Here is a 17,331-nt window from a genome sequence, read left to right on the forward strand (position 1 = left end):
GCCACGGGCATCAAACAGGTGGCTGTGGACTCCTCAAAAATGCCACATTTGCAGCTTCCCACTGCAATATGGGATCCTTTGATGCCTATTAATGATAGTGCTATAAGGCAGCTGTAAATTACTGAAGGTGCTTTTGGATAAATTCTTCATAACTGAATACTCAAATAAATAACATGACTTCATGCTTTGTTTAGGAAAAGTTATTATTTAAATGGGGCTTATTTTTAAAAATTAAATAATTCACTTTAAATGTATTTAAGTGTTTTTTTAAACTTTTTTTCTCTTATTGTACACAGTAGTCATTGTAACACTAGCATTCGTTAACCAATTATTTTGGTGTAACAAATGTCTTGTAATTGCATTGATATAGCGCTTACTACCCCTGACAAGGCATTAAGGGGCTTTAAGGTGAGGTAGACTGTACTACTGGAAACCGACTTCAGTGGTCAAACTAGTACATTAATGGTTATTAGGTTTAATCTTGTGCATTCAAGGAAGTATTTCCATACATTTTGTTCTGTTTCTTTGAGATAAATTAAAAGGTATTTGATGAGAGGGGGAGCTTTGAAGCTATTGGCAGGTTGTTGAAGAGATGAACAGAGGGGCTAAATTGGACCAGGTATTATTGGGTTTCAGAGTGAGGAGTGTTCTGATCTATTAAAATGAGTGTACCTAACAACTTACTTTGTTGTTCTCTGTAATCCAGATTGCTCGTTGTGCTACAAACAGGCTTTAGAGGAGAGGTCTGAGCAGCGCGATATGCGTGTCGATACTTAGTGGCATCCTGGCCCCCAGGTTCCACCCAGCCCATGGAGGAAAAGGGGGGTTGGGTGGTGGTGTGGATAAAGCCCTCTCAGCCCAATGGGTGTTGCACGCCTATTCGACCATCACACAGGTTTTTAATAGTGGTATGTTCTTCAAACCATAGACAAAAGCAATACAACTTACACCAGTTCAGCAATCTTTTCACAGACTCCCCAGGCATTACATTTTTTTTCTGCGAAACTATTGTATATATTTGAAAAGATTATCTGGGTACAATTTTAAAATAATAACCTGTTTTCATCTCATATTTTATTTAACAACATTAAAAAGAGGCACTTTAATAGTTAACAAGAATGTACAAAAAGCATTCTTCTCTTTCCACTTTCTGAGAGAATATCAAAATAAAAACTTTTGACATATGCTCTCAACCCAGCGTCTTTACCTGCAAATGTTTTAGACAATAGAATGCAGTTTATAAACAGAAAGAAGCCCTTTGATTGATGTTTAACTATGTCGGCCATTTTGTAAATTGCTTCAGTGCACCAATAAGCATCCTTGGACTAGCAGTCAAGGTCTTTGTTTGCACCTGAGTTTGCTTTCGAGTCTTCGAAAGAGTTCAGTTTTGTACCTACTACATTGTACTGCGAGGAGCCAGCATAAAGGATATCTTGCGATAAAGGCAAATGCTACTACTTTACCACTTCCTTTCTGTGAAGGAAGTCTATGTTCACATTACAAAAAATAGCACCAATAATGCATGGCAACAAAACGTCAGGTTGTCAGCACTGCTTCTTGTCGTTTCTTAGTGTCCAATTACATGTATCTGAAGTTTCTATCACAGAGTAATAGGCCGTGGAAATGCTTCTGAGTAAGATCATGGTCGAAATAGTACTAACCGCTGGGACAATAGTTGTCAGTCTTGCCGGAAAACACAATTGTCACAAATTTAAAAGTGTAGCGCTCTAACAATATTTTATGCATTTACAATACAATATCTACAGTGGTCAATTGATAACGATATATTACAAATTTATTCGGCATCCCGATGAAAATGCAGCATGAGATCAAAGAATGTTTGCAGTTACTGTTCTTTATCCACAATCTTCTGGAGATATTAACTAAATGTACTAATTCTGCCAAATGACTGGCAGCTTCACAATCAAATATGTAAATGGATTTGTTTCAAATGGGTGACATCATCCTTTAGTCAACCCTCAGCTGAAGAAAAGCATCTTGGATTATCTTATAACAAATAATCTTAAAGTTTAGCTTTTTGCAGCTTAGGGCACTCTTTGGTTCTGAGCTGGATTGAATATGGTTCCAATGATAGTCATTTCTGCACACAGGAACATTTTCATCTAACCACATCACTTCATCAAAATGAGGCAAAGGCAAGCTCTTGACAAAGCTGGGGTATTTTTTTTACCCAAAGAGAGATGACAATTTCAGTTCAAGGAAACCATCACCCACATGATATTCCTGCTATTTGCATGATGAATCATGGGAATTGAAGTAGATTAGTAGACACAAAGCAAACTATTTCACAGCTGCAGCAGTGCAAGTTTGAGATGGGGGGAGGGAGGAAGGGGAAATTATTCCGCAGAAAGTAAGCAACTCGCCTTTTTGCTTTTCTGTGGAAAATTCAACAGAGTAAAATATCAATATCCATAGATGCTATTCCGAAGTGTCTCTTCGCAGAGGAATCTTAAAGCTAGTTAATTTCTGGCCAAAGAGTTTGCTTAAGAGATTGTTTTGTGATTCTGCTGTCCTGTGGTTGGGGGACTCAGTGGGCTTAACAAATGTCTGGGCAATTTTGTGCTTCTGTAAAGGAGGGCTGTGCCCTTTGGGCAGTAACTGGTGGAGGGTTTTCCCCAAGAGCTCCTTTTTGCCCTTGTTTACCCCACTGGAGTGTTGACGCCCCTCCACCTTCTTCTGCTTCTGGGTATCTATTACAAGCTTTTTGATTTGGCTGCCTGCTCCTCCAGGTTTTGGCTTGTGGCAGCGGAGACCTTTGCTCAAAGTGTCCTCTTTGCCCAATGACATGGCAGGGAAGGCGTGTGTCCGATCGTGCTTCTTCAAGCTTCCCGGGAAGTCATTCCTGCCAGGGCCAACAACCACCACTTTGTTGTTTTTCATCTTCCCCTCCACCTCCATTTTCTCCCTGGTGCTTGAGCTGCACTTGTAGTCAAGGGTCAAGTGATCTTTCCGTTTTTTGACGTACGTTTTCAGGGAATTATTGAACGATGGTTTCACCAAGGGTTTCCCAGGATTTGAGCTGCTGCATTTTACAGTGTTGATGACAGAAGGGATTTTCGGTTGGCTATTTGGCGTCTTGTGGTGGCTCCCTCCTACTTCCTTCATAATGTTTGCACTTCCCTCTCTGGTGGAAAACATGGTGTCAGGAGTAGCCTTCTCCTTTGATGAACTTAATTTAGAAGAACAACCAATGCTTACAACACTTTGCACACTCAAAGGCTGTCGGTTACTTGGCTGAGTATCCACACTGCCCTTTTTCACAGAGATGTGATTTCTTGAATGTGTACTTGAATCCGATGATGCTGCCTTCTCCTTCAAGGGCAGAGGGACATGTTGTAGGACTTCTGTGGCATTGGCTTTTAATGAAACTTCTTCATTAGTTATATTATTTACTTGTGTATTTGTGTATAACACTTTGTGTAATTCATTTGTCTCTACCTGATGCTCAGTGAGCCCAATCAACTCTGTACTCTTCTTACCAGTGCATTGAAAAGACTCTTCCTTTGATTTATCTTGTAAACTTTGTGACTCTCCAGGAAGAAAAAGCTTCACACCTAGATTCCCGGGTAGCAGCTCTTCTTCCCCCTCTATATGTGCAGGTAGTTCAGTGCATAGTTCAAGAAGCCCTTCTTCTGTTGGCTCAGCAACAGGTGTGATACTATCAGGACCCCCCTTTATTTCCAAAATATCTAGAAAAGGAGGTGGAGGAGGCTTCATGTCAGCGTCTTGCTTTCTAGGTTCATTAATTGAAAGAGTAGGAATGTCGTCGAGTTCTGGGTCTCTCTTTAAATCCAGTGGCATTGGTGGTGAAAGGCTGGGCATAGAGCTCTGCTGCAAGGACTCTTCCATCTCACAAAAGGGGTTGCCAAAGTCTTCTTCCTCATCCTCCAACTTTACAAGTGCTTCTGGCATAACACAGTTGTCATTTGGAGAGAAAGGTTGGGGTACCTTTATAGACTCCATGCATGTGGAATTGTCACTTGTGTGGTTGCTATGTACAGGGTTTGGACTAATGATATATGACTCATGAACTGGTGACAATCCTGGCATGTTTTTTCGCTTTTTGTTTGGTGGGGAACCATCACTTGGGTGAGCCTCTTTCAATTTCTCACTCACTTCATTTCCTGAGGCGTCTGGTCTCCTCACCCGCCTAAATCTGAAGGTCTTGCTGCCACCCACCAAGTGTTTCTCCATATGCCGGTCATATTGTTCCTTCTTGGAAAATGTATAATTACATGCACTGCATATGAATGACTTCTTGATCACATGCATGACGTCTGCACACATTTCACATGCATAAAGTGTGGTGTGTTTAATGTCAGAGTCCTCTGATATTTTATGCTGCTGTCGGATATGGCTTCTCAGCTCTTGCACATCCTGATAGAGTACTGGGCATTTATGGCACAAGAATATCTTTTGTAAACTGTGGACCACCAAGTGCCGCTGGAGCTTGAATGGCTTTGGAAACTGCTTTCCGCAGTGATGGCAATCTCTGGAAGGGTCTTTGCAAAGAGGATGAATTGGAGCATTCTTTTGAACTGCATCATTCCTTGGTGTAAACTCTGAAAGAGGACTGTGAGACTCGTTCAGATTAGGTTGGACCTGTGAATTTTTCTCTGTGGCTTCTTTCTGTTGCAAAGGTTCTGGAGGTGGGCTACTAGATTCTTTGAAATTGGTGGGAGGCAACTTGCTTTGAGTACTGCTCAGTTCAGCGTCTTCACTGGTTTTTGATTCGTGTTCTACTAGTTCCTCTGGGTCACTCATCTTTAAAGCGTTTCCTGAGTCGGAGTGCTTGTCTGATTTGTTTGGTTTGCGATAGATGAACCTGGTTAGAAAGGTATGAACTGCTGCCTCGTCAGCAAAGCAGCCATGTAAACCCAACACAGACTGTGCCTGACCTTTTCGGGCAAACTGAGTTGCATGTTCCCTCAAATGTTCATTGTACATCCAGACATCAGAGATCTCCTTCAAGCACATCCCACAGACCCAAAAGCCAGCCTTGTTTTTGGCATGCTTCTCTCTCAAATGGTCTTTTAGCTGCTCTCGGGAGCTAAACTTACGCTGAACACACATGTAGCAGGTTGGTGGAGGGCAGGGGTTGTGACTGAACTTATGATGGTTGAGCTCCCCTAAAGTATGGAACCACTGGAAGCAAGCCTTGCACTTGTACTGCTTGTTCTTTGTCTTAAGATTCACATCGCTATGACTTTTAGTAGTTTTCCCCTCCTCAAATTTATTAGGGCTCTCATTTGTGTTTTCTTTGGGACTCACGCTGTTTATGTCCAGGTCATCAAAAGTCTCTCCAGAATCTTTTGGAATATGAGTCCCGCCTGCTTCTAATTTTGCACTGAGCAACTCAATGTCAATAGTGTGAAACTCTGATGGACTTCTTCCGTGTCTACTGCCTTCTCGGTCAAGCTCTTCTGGACTGCATTCACGAAAGAAATGTCCATCTTCGGTTTCACTTGAGGACTTTCTAAAATGATCTTTAGTGAAAAAGCTGCCTCTATGTTCCACAGGCCTATCAGTGTTGGAAGAAGGTGCATGCAATGTTGCTGTGTTCTCTGCCTGGTGGTTTTGGCACAAAAAGTTTAAAAGTGTTTCACTGTCCATATCTATAGGGTCCATCCCTGGGCTTTGATGGTCTCGATCAGTCTGAAGCACAACAGTTTCACAAGAGTTTGAGTCCACATCATTCTCGTTTGAATTGCGTCTAGGACATATATCTAGCATTAAGGAGTCATTAATTGATATGGTTTCATACCTAGAATGATCATCCTTACTGCAGCTCATGGAATCAGTACTTTCACTAACAAAAGAAGAACCAGGTTCAATGGTGAGTATCTCTGTAGGATCTACCTCTCTAATATTTGTGTTGGCAACAGGTGTCAGATTTTTATTTCGCTTCCCATAAACGCGAGTACATTTCCTCCTATTAAAGTGATCATCTCTTGGAAACAGCATTGAAAAAGTAATGTCATCATCGAAGAGACTTTGGATGTCTGCCTCTTCAACACTCTTTGATGGGGGATCTGAATGCTGCATCTGCCTGAGGTTTGAGTCTGTTGAGAAACACTCACCCACAAAAAGATTCTCAGGAGACTCTTCTGTCATTCTTTCTGCACCCAATTCAGCCTCAATAAGTCTTAATGTTCGCTGTATCTCAACTGGACTTGAAGGCTCATATTCCAATGCCTCATTGTGGTCTTCTGTATGAACTTCCATTGCATCATTATATAAGGTTTGGTTTCCCTCCAAACTTACTACACACTCCCGCTCTTTCTCACTTTCGTCGTTCACATTCTGCTCAACCTGCCTTAAATACCCATCAATCCACCCTTGATCGCAAACAGGACTTTCTCGGACAATGTTCTCTTTCTTCTCCTTGTGACCTTTTTCAGAGCCATCAAACTCCGGCCGCCACAATTTCTTTGTTTTAACAACGCTTTCACTGTTCATCTTCTGGTTGCTGCCTCCTGCTTTAACTGCATCGCATGACTGTAGGCTCTCACAACTTCCAGTTTTTGTTTGTGTTGATACAATGCTGCTGGAAGGTTTCGGACATATAATTGCCTTTAAAATGTTTGTTTTGATGATGTTTAAAATTTCATCTGAGGGAGCGTGTGAGTCATTGGTGGTGCCTCCATGTGCTTTGACCTTTCTTTTTTTAACTTTACCAAGCTCAGTCTTTTTAGAGTTGTTGTTTGCATCTACTTCTCTATTTTGCTTCTGACATCTTTTCTCCCCTTTTTCCTCTGGTTGTTTATTGGGCGACTCTTCTACACTTGAATCAAATGCGTGTCCTGCATTCAGTATGTTTGTCGATGGAGGCTCAACCCCTATGTTACTGTTGCCTGCTAAATCTTCAGTTTGTTCTTCTAATTTTTTCGCATTGGTCTGAATAGGAGAATTTGAAGAATCGTTTTGCCCAGACTTTGGCCGCAAGATTTTAGAAGCAATTGTCTTGGATGTTTTACACGCTTTCTTTGGAAATACTACATCACCATCATCCGTGGCTGTTGGTACTTTTTCATCATCATGCTTTGTTTGATGTTTGCATGCCTTGTGTCTTGTTAAACCTGGTTTGGACCTAAAGGATGCTGAACAAATATCACAGGTCACTTGTAATCCAGCTGCCTTTCTGGCTTTCAGGTCACCACTGCCAGAAGCAAGACCTAGACTTCGAAATATTGCTTTGCTCTTTTCACAGTTTAATATGTTCAAAACCCCATTCATTACTGGGTCTAAATGATCAGGAACACATGTACTCGACAAGCTAGTCTGCATGGGATTGTCTATGTTCTCTAACACCGTAGAGGTCTCTTTGGGGCTCTTACCAATCGCTTCTGACATATGAGTGTCATTCAGGTCAAAATGGCCTAAGTCTGCAGTGCCTGGAAGGTCATTCCTCAGATGTGTGGACTTTTCTTCACTGCAGTTGATAGAGTTTAAAGTATCTTGTGGCATTTTCTGGCATTCTTTGTTGGGTCCAAAACATTCTTCAGGTGTGGTTTTGGGCTGGAGAGGGGCACTTGATTCATTATCAGGATCATTCATTTCAGTAAAGAGATCTACAGACAGAGTGGAATAGGCAGAATTGTCAGGGGAAGAGTGACATGCCTGTAGGTCATCCAAGCACATTAATTGTAAATTTGGAACCCTGGTTCCACTGGTGCATGCTTCACTCTCTTTGTGATGTGACAGTTCCAGATCATGGTTTGCACACCTGGTCAACATTTCAGTCAATTCCTTCTGGTCAGAGGGTGGTGGAAAAGAGTTTGTGTCAGAGGCTGGTGGAAAAGAGTTTGTGTCAGAAGATGGTGGAAAAGAGTTTGTGTCAGAAGATGGTGGAAAAGAGTGTGTGAAGCTGCTCAAGTCAAATTGGTCATCACTTTTCAATTGCCCATTGTCACTTGTACACAGCAGGGCATGCGAGCTGAGAAGTAGGCCTTGTTCAGACTGCTCTATGTTGTTCAGTAGATTATCTGCAAGACAAGTCCCTATACTTGTGTCCATCCCTGCAACAGTGGAATTGTAGTCAGGGGGAGTTAATGGGAACAAACCTGTGCCCTGACAAGGTCCTTCATCAAAATTGCTTTGTGTAAGAGGAGCAAGCAATTCAGAATTTGAGTTGGGTTGTTGGGCTGCACCATAGACTGGCTTCTCAGATAACTGCACTTGAATGTCAGAGATGTTTGGGCTTTCTGGGTGAATTATTGCCAGCTGTGAGTGACTGATCGGAGACTTTTCGTGCAAAGAATCAGAAGATTTGTCACTACAATATGGCGTGCTAAGGATTTCACTGACCTGAGTGTTTTCCTTTTTAGACACCTGACTGGGCTTTGGGTAGATACTTTCCTCTGTTAGCAAATTATCTCTTTTTTCATTCACCAAAAGGTTGCAGGAGTTGTGAGGCTCCCTTGGAGGTGGACCTTGGTACAGTGACCACTCATCTTCGCGACCATTGTTCATTTCGGTTTGTGTGCTGCTGCAGTCCAGGGGTGAAGCATAGGACAAACTCTCATCATGGTCTAAGTTATCACATGGCAGGTTATCTTTGATATCACACATGTATGGAGCTGCCTTCAAAATGCTGTCTAAGGGCTCAATTTCAAACGAAACCTGGTTGGAAAATGCAGCGTCTCGTTGTTCCTGAAATGTCAAGGCTGCTTGGTTTTCATCTGCTTCTAGCAGGTTCACTATCTGATCCTCTTTCTGTGCCTCTTCTGTCAGAAGGTTTTGGGTTGCATCCCTGAACGATAAAAGGCTGTCGTGGTTTTGTGAAATAGCATCCGTGCTGCTATTAAGGTCGCCCAGTTCTGAATATTCATCTCTTAAGTGATGCTGCTGTGCCTTACAAGTTTGCAGCTCGCCATTCTCAGGTTTTGGGGTTTCGACAGTGTAGGATTTTGCTATTGTGAGTGATTGGTCATCGACTAACCCCAACATTTTTTTCCCTTCTCTCACTTCTGATGTGAGAGATGTCAGTTCTGCACTGGCCCCGGCGTCTGTGCTAAAAGCGCTGGTGTCGTCAGTTTGTTGGCGAGCTGGGCTCCTGGGTGGAATCTCCTTTTCAATGCTGCTGTTCCCATCACTCTCCTCAGAATGAACACCTTCATCACCTGACGTTGCATGTGCAGCAGAAAGAAGTCCTGGGAAGCAGGGCACCAACATCTCCTCTTCATTAGTCTTTGCAGTCCTTGCCACAAAGAGCTGAAGCTCCTGTAACGGGTTAGCTGCTGACCCTGGCATGGTCACCACTCTGTCAATACAGTTGATTTCCTCTTTGTCCAAATTTGGTATATCAAACAATAAATGCCTGCTGTCATCACTTTCTGCATAAACAGATGGGAATACGGAGTCTGCATGAGACCTGTCTTCATTAACTAAGCTACTTTCTTCAGGGTTTGAAGCTGCAGGTACTTGCAAAGTCTTATGAGCCAATGCCCTGCTTGACAGTTCCACCACTGACTCTGTGGAGAGTTTTTGAGATGTAGATGTCATGTTTGGGATTGGTACGGCTTTCTCTTGCAAATCAAATTGAGAATGGAAATTTGAAGCATGACTTTGGAAAGGATCCAGTTTGGGTGGATCATCGAATGATTTGTCAAGTCTAGTTTGCTCCTGAAGACCATTGTCTTTTTGTTTGTTGCAAATAGGCTGCAATGCATCCTTTTGGTTAGACAGTCTATCTGCAGTATTTTTTGGCACTGGAGGCTCATTGGGGGTAGGTTTAGGGCACTTTAGTGAACTGGCTAAAACATTTTGTACACAATCTTCATCAGAAAATCCAGATGAGACAACATCACAAAGCAAGTTTTGCGATTCATAACTTGTTACTTCAGACATATTTATTTGTGCAACAGAAGCATTCTTCAGAGTATCTGTACATGTACTCATTTCTTCATTAGGAGCATATGTGTCAAGTGAATCAGAACCTTTAAAAATTGATTGATGCGTTGGTTGATCAATAGAGTCGAATGGAACAGTGTAATTCCAGGAACTCTTTGGGGTTTCGTAACATTCATTTACAGTTGGGTGTGGAGTTGTATTATCTTCCAAATTGCTACTCACATAAGCCATTGTTTGAGCGTGGCAAGTACTAGTAAGGTCATTCAACACATCTGACGAAAATATGCTCTTCGCATTCTCCGATGTATGATTTGAAGGGGGAGTCGAATACTGACTTGAGTCCTTGCTACACTTTCGGCTCTTCACATTCTCTGAGTTTGGCTGAGCAAGAACGTGGCTGCTTGGCTGGTTTGCTTGAAGCTGACTTTCTAGTTCTGTTACCAACCTTTTGATTGCAAGTTCATCGACCGACATGCTGTTCATAAACGCCACATGAGAACTTGCAATCGTTTCGCTGGACATTTGCTCAGATGGAACAATACAAATGTCATTGTGTTCCTTATTCTCTGGATTATGAAAATGATCTTGTGACAACAACGGAGACATTTCATGCATTAATTCCCAATCCTTTTCTGCTAGAAAGGGAGAAAATTGATGATCAAACAATGTTGTCTTACTGCACTGATTAGTTTCACCTGTGTAGGGTACAAAATTGTCTTTGGTCACAGAAACACTGGAATACAAAGTATTGTCATATTCTGATACAGGAATGTCCCCAAATACTGAGACAGAATCAAAGTTAAGAGGTGAGCCCACTTTCTTCTGTGCAGTTTCTGATTTGAATGAGACCATATCCTGAACTTTGTGTTCATATGAACTTGTGTTAACGTCACCTGTGCAGGAGTTGTTTTCTACGGCAAGAGGTTTGGCAAATAGGTGTGAATCATAATAGTGAAGCACATCCTTTTGTTCATACGCATCAGTGCTTTTGCTATAAGAACCGCACACTTTAGGCGTTAGTGCAAAATCCACAGAATGAGGATCCTGATTATAATATTGAAAGTCTTTGGGATCATCACATAGCCTAAATTCCTTTGAGTAAGACATACCAGTTTCAGTGCTGTGATCATGAACAGCATTGCTTGCTGTATTGGCAACATGCATTGATTTAGTTAATTCCTCAGGATAATCACTTGTGTTCTCACTATAGACTGGAAATTGATGGGATTCACTTTGATGGGCCGTTGTCATATCTGACTGATATTCAGAGTCAATATCAGTGTAGCTAGTGGCTTTGTGATCTTTATCGGATGACTTGTTCTGGCAGAGAAGTGCTTCCGGGTTGTTACTGGGTGGGTCATAAAAGGGGAATTGTTTTTGCCTTTCTGGTGACTCAGTAGCCTCATTTACACTGCTAACTGGAGCAACATTGATCTTACCTTGACACACTTTGGGGTCAGCAAGCAAAAATTTGGCAGAGCCTAATCTTTTTGCACCTCTTGAAACGTCTGACTGTTCGTTACGTTTTTCATTTGAAAAGTCTTTGGTGGCTAACGCTGATAAAATTGCATCATGGTCAGTTTTATAGTTAGATTTATGGAAATATTTTCTCTTGCCATCAACTTCCTTTTCATTTCCAGAATCGGTGAGATCTGTGCTTTTGCAGTTTTGTTCTATTTCGCTTGAGACACTGCCGGAGGAAGACCTACTGCTTCTTCGTCTCACCCTTAGCGGATAAGAGCCACTGCCGGCAGTTTCACTGTCTGAGCCCCTAGAATCTTTCTGAATCTCTTTCGTCTTGCTACATTTCCAGGCTGTCACCTCTTTTGTCTTTTCAATCAATCCACAATGCTTACTCGTGAAAGTATATTTCAACGTTCCTTTAGGCTGGTTATTGGCTTTCCTCTTTCCATACTCTACATCGTCGTCTGAATCGGATACATAGTCATACTCCCCAAATGAAAGGCTTTGGCTCTCGAGGACTGCCGCTTCAGTAACTGGTTGCCCCTGCGTGCTTCTATCACTTTTAACATGCAATTTATTATGTTTATTTTTCTGTTGCACAATTTTCTGGATAAGCTCCTTACTCCAGGTGCCAGGTTTCCTCTTCTTTTTGTCTTTCACATAGGCTCTTTGAGGTTTGCTGTTTTCCTCCTCTCTGGATTGGTCAACGGGGCTCGTTCCGACGTTACCCTTCTGCCAGGAACCCACACCTTTTCTATTAGGTTGCTTCTTGGACAAATTAGCCATCTCTAGAGGATTTGCAGTTGCTGACATTGGTAAATGATTATTGGGCTTTCCGGTGATCTTCGGCTTTACTCTCTTATCAAACTCTTTTTTTTCACACAACGCATCTCCCATTTTTCGGCCATTGATTGTATCTTCTACATTCATTGGCTGCAGCTGTCGAGTCCCAGTATCTATGAACTTGGTGGCTACACCTTTGGTTTCTCCGTGTTTTCTTCCTGAACTTCTGTTATTCTCCAGATGATTTGGTCGATTGCCCTTTTCAACAGAAAATACATTTTTGGTTCGATAGCCCTGTTGTTCAACCAGTTCTTTGGCCTTAAGAGTACCTTCATTTGGTAAATTATCTTTGATTTTGTAGGGTTGAGACTTAATCATGGAGAGTTCTTCATCAACAAATGCATCCATAAAACTACTGTCTATCTCAGGGTTATCTGACTGATAACCCAGGCCATTTAATGCTTCAGTGATAAGACTATCTAGCTTTGCTTCGTCAATGTCCAAGTCAGAAGCGTTGACAGATGGCAAGTTTGCGGCCGAGCCATTAAACAGGTTGGCCTTCAGTAGCTCCTCCTTGGTGTCCCCTCGGCCATCTCCACCTAGCAGGAAGTCACTACATTTGTTTGAAGCCTGCACATGCAGATGCACATCAGAAGAACCTTTGGGAAGTGGCAAACCCGGAACTGGACGGGAAGGTTTTAATGAGTTAACCCCTACTTTCCTGCACTCAGGCCCTCGGGAGGACTCTTTCACCTCACTCTGAAATATAGTGTGTAGGCCACAATACTGACGGTGCTCCAGAAACGAAGACAAGTTGCTATAGTTCTGGTCACATTGCTTGCAAGTCAGGAGAACATCAAGCTGGTCTAGACTCGCGCTGCTTAGAGAGTTGGCAAGAAGATGATGGGAGGAGTAAGGTGGAGGGGGTGGCTCATTTTCAAAATGATTCATGCAACCATTACCTGCTTCATTGTTCTGATTGTGGAACTGCTTCTCTTGAAGGAATTTAGAGACATGTTCATCTTTGGTGACTTCAGATGGGAATGAGAAGGTTTTCGTAGAATCGGTTTGATGGTATGGAAGTGAGCTGGGATGCAAGGAGTCCACAGAATGGAAAGCTTTATTCTCCTTCGGGTGGCACGATTGATTGTAGAAAGAAGTAAGCGCAGCAGAGAGTTGGTTCTCTTCAGAGCTTGGATTGTTGGGGCTGCTAGACAACGGTGAAAGTGATGAACATGTGCTACTGGATAAGGTGTTGGGCACAGGAGAAGAAAGAGGGGATTCGGAAGGAGAGGCTGTAACTAATGCTGATAGCGGTAAAGCTGCAGTTTGGTTTGATGCATTTCTTGCGGATCCCACTGGTACTGATTGGTTCATAGAAAATACCAGAGTTTTGTTTCTAGGGTCACATACCGGAGAGCTTGTATCTGTCACACTGTCTTGGAAATAGATATTATTTGAACCACAATTTTGTACAGCAGAGTCTTTGCTCTGGCTTACAACTTTTTCACCTGACCTGGATTCTGAATTGTGATAGCCAGTTGTTTTGTTTAAGGCATAGTTATTCTGCATGTGATTGGCTCCTCGCCATTCAGCATTATTACATGGGAAAGCAGAGTCAGCACTCTCTAATTGCCTAGACAACTCTGTCCTGTTCTGGTTAGGCACCACACTTGTAAGAGGCCCTTGCTGCCAAGACATCCTGGAACTTTTCAACATGTGCCTCTGCTCAACATTAGATTGGCACTGGTAAGTGAACTGACTCCCAGAAGGGGGAGGGTATGGAAGTGTATTTTGGTCAATTGACAGATAGGCACTGCTTTCTCCATCCCACATGTGTGCATGGCTCGGTGCTGTTGGCAAACTACTTTTATCAAAAGGCACTGGTCCTGCATTTGCATTGGTCACAGAAGAGCTACTATAGCCTTTACTCTGAAAGGGCACTTGGGGTAGGGAACTGGGTGGCATATTCCTTCTAAGAGGGGGAATTTGATTTGCTAAACTGTCCTTTGATGTTGGCTGTCTCTTGTTGGCCGGAGTTGTTACGCTGTTACTGTGTAAACTAAAACTGCTGGATGAAAACACTGTTTTACTGTCTTGGAAAGTGCTTAAAGTTTGATCGCTAGCACCAGAAGAAGTTATAGCACCCGAAGATGAAATAGCACCATCAAGGTCAGTGGAATGTTCATTCCTTCCTTTGTAGCAAGGTGTAGGGGCGGGGTGCTGTGCCCCCAGAGCTTGCTGTGTATGAAAAAATGGAGTCTGCTGAGAAGGGAGGGCATATGTCCGATTATCTTTTAATAAATTATCAAAAGCACCATTGACTGATTTTTCTAGTCCATCGGCTGAAGAAGAATGGAAGGCAAAACCACCCTGGACTGCATGGTTGGTAGCTAATGCCTCTTCCAAGTAATCTTGGCCGGTTGCTTCATTGCAAAATGCATCAGGATTGGCATCGCGCAGTGACTGAAATGAATACTGATAAGGCACAGGTCCGAAACTATGTTGACTTGACTTACTGCCTTCAGAAAAGGGACCTGCTTTCTGTACAGACACGCCGTATGTTGCACATGTAAATTTCCTTTCGGGCGAATGCCAAGAGTCTGTTCCTGTGGCCGGAAATTCCAAGAAATGCAGCTGTTCATTGGTGTTGGAGCCTTCATGGTCAATGGCAGTCGCTTGCTGTAATTTCAGGCTGTGGTGTTGGCGTGGAGCTGCTTTGGGCTGTGAGGTAGAGTTGGTGGAGGTAAGGCTAGAAGAGACCTCTTGGAAGCATCTATGAAAGCTGAGATCGTCTTGCTGGACTTCTGTCTCCCGCTCAGGAATACCGGAAACGGGGAAACCGTAGCTTCCTGATATGGGCCTACTGTTCACCTCTGGCTTCTTTGGTGGTGTTACCTTTTGTTGGGGATAGGCGATCCCAATAGTAGGGTTTGGTCTCGAATTGCTAATACTCAGTCTGTACAGCTGATGCTGTGTGCGATCACCTTTCCCGGACCTTTTAGCCTTCTCTCTCGCTCTGCTCTTACCATTGGGAGACAGGGGGCCGATTTTCCCACCGTTCCATATCCCATCGCTGGAAAACTTTGGTCTATTATACAGTGACTTGAAGTCAATCTTTCCCGCCTGTTGTGGTCGGATCACGGCCTCCCTTTGGTTTTGCGGTTCCTTGTCCTTGAAAGCAAACTGAGGCCCGCTATTGTTACAGCCACGGGAATACAAATCAGAGTTGTCCGCCAGTCTACGGTCCATGTCCCTACCATCTTTTCCAACAAAAAGTTCAAGGGAAAACTCTTTCTCAGTGTGCTTGGGGCCTGTTTCCGTGCTGCTGATGGCGTAAGCATGCTGTGTTTCACCCGTCATGGTACTGCAATGCGGGGGCTACGATGCGCTCGCTGCCTTGGGTGCCTCAGCATTGAGGTCCTTCATCATAGACCAGGCAGGGTCAGTATCCTTGACAGGCTCCTGTAAGGTACTTAGAGGAAAATGGCACTGCTCGACTCCCATGTTCCTCGCTGCTCCTTGGGTGGCTGGGGATAGAAGAGGCAGTAGAGGGACGGCTCATAACTCCACAGCGAACCTGAAAGAGAAAGAGACTAAATAAGGCCTGGGAAGTACCACAAGAAAACAAAAATTACATCGATGTATTAACAGAAAATTACAAGCATGGTACAGTAATCCATTAAAAACTAAAGATGAGAGTACAAAGCCTACTATGAGATCCATGATAATTTTTTCAAACCATTTGAAAAAAAACAGGTTTTACATTTACTATATATCAGTCATTTTATTTACTTGTGCTATGAAGTGTACAAAAGCACCTGTCGGAATATACGACATACATTTAAAGTATCTGTTCTTGTTTTTTTATAGGTTCTCTCTCTCTCTCTCTCTCTCTCTCTCTCTCTCTTTCTCTCTCTCTCTTTCTTTACCCTATAGATTTGAAAACAAGCTGTTTGCACGCTCAGGCCAGTACATAAATTAAACAAAACAAAAAATGAGTTCTGACGGTCAGCCATTTTATATGGAGAGCTTTCCAAGTGAAACACTTGAATCCACCAATGCCTCTCTATTTTGCTAGTGTTCCCTAAAATCTTGGGTTAGTGAAATCCTGTTGATGATGATCCAGGAAATTATTTCATAATCAACATTAAAACGCTTAGGGTACCGCAGAGTTCATGTGTTAGCATACGCTTTTGCGGAACTTGGTTGCTGTAATCCTAATTACATGTGCTTAGACTGATGTTTGAACAAACATTCCAATCATCTCCATCACACCAACATTTCAATCAAAACATTCACGCTGGCTAAGCAGTTAGAAGCCAGGTAACATAGGAGAAACATAACTACAAAGGCAGGATATAACACTCTGCTTCATTTTGAGGAGAGTGAAACACGTGCCAGCAGTTAGTGGATTATATTTTATTCTCCATGAATGCAGAGTATATTTTGTTGTAAATGTATTTTCTCATGCCATTTCCTAATGTGGCGTGACCTAAGCAGAGATTATCCAGTACTGATGCTCTGAGAGGTCTACAGAAAACTCAAAGGAACTCAGACCCTCCTCAAACTCTATACAAGTGTTTTTTAACCTGTGCAGGGGGTCAGTGACTGCTAGGAAAATGACATAATATTAACAGATTAATAAATTGTATATACATATTAAAAGCAAAATGCGCAACTGAAAATTTTAGAAGTTTATGTAAATGTGAAGGAATTTGGAATTGGAGGTTAAAAATCAAGTTTGTATCCTCAGATTGATTCATGGTAGCAGCGCATGTGCATCAGACAGAATAAAGTGTGGGCGATGAGAGGCCTCAATTGAGTTTAGAAAACCTCCAACCTTCCAATTAAAATTTTATTTTAGTTTTTTTGTATTTGTTTGTGAATTAACATACATATTTATCATTTGTGTTTTTGATAAATGCTTGTTTTTTTAAATTTGTGTGCATTGTTTTGCAGTTCAAATAATCGAAAATGCTTTGACAGGGGTCCCCCACTCAGAGGGTGGCCACCAGATGCCAATAATAATACAGTGGGGGGGTCCCCTGATTCCAATATTGAGTCAATGGGGGTTCACAGAAGTTCAAAGGTTAAGAACCACTGCTCTATACAAAGCAGGATGGTGTAGAAGGTGAAATTGGACTGAAACAAATAAGGCAAATGTCTTTGCCTCCCTCTAGCAGAAGGCACCCTGTAACTCCTGGTGAA

General features: G+C 42.5%; 1 protein-coding gene across 2 annotated transcripts in view; it reads right to left on the reverse strand.

Moving 5' to 3' along the window:
* Window positions 1–1,056: 1,056 nt before the first annotated feature.
* Window positions 1,057–17,331, reverse strand: part of ZNF469 (zinc finger protein 469) — a 211,933-nt gene continuing 195,658 nt past the window's right edge. The window contains exons 2-3 of one of the 2 annotated variants that reach the window (XM_086945821.1): window positions 7,839–15,700; window positions 1,057–7,784 (exon numbers count right to left, since the gene is read on the reverse strand). In XM_086945821.1, coding sequence (XP_086801947.1) covers window positions 2,440–7,784; window positions 7,839–15,483 — 12,990 coding nt within the window. In that variant the 5' untranslated portion in view covers window positions 15,484–15,700 and the 3' untranslated portion in view covers window positions 1,057–2,439. Of the gene's footprint in view, window positions 15,701–17,331 lie in introns of both variants that reach the window. The other variant, XM_086945820.1, reaches the window with a different exon arrangement.

This window comes from Lissotriton vulgaris, chromosome 12 (genome assembly GCF_964263255.1).
Source record: "Lissotriton vulgaris chromosome 12, aLisVul1.2, whole genome shotgun sequence".
Taxonomy (NCBI): Eukaryota; Metazoa; Chordata; class Amphibia; order Caudata; family Salamandridae; genus Lissotriton; species Lissotriton vulgaris.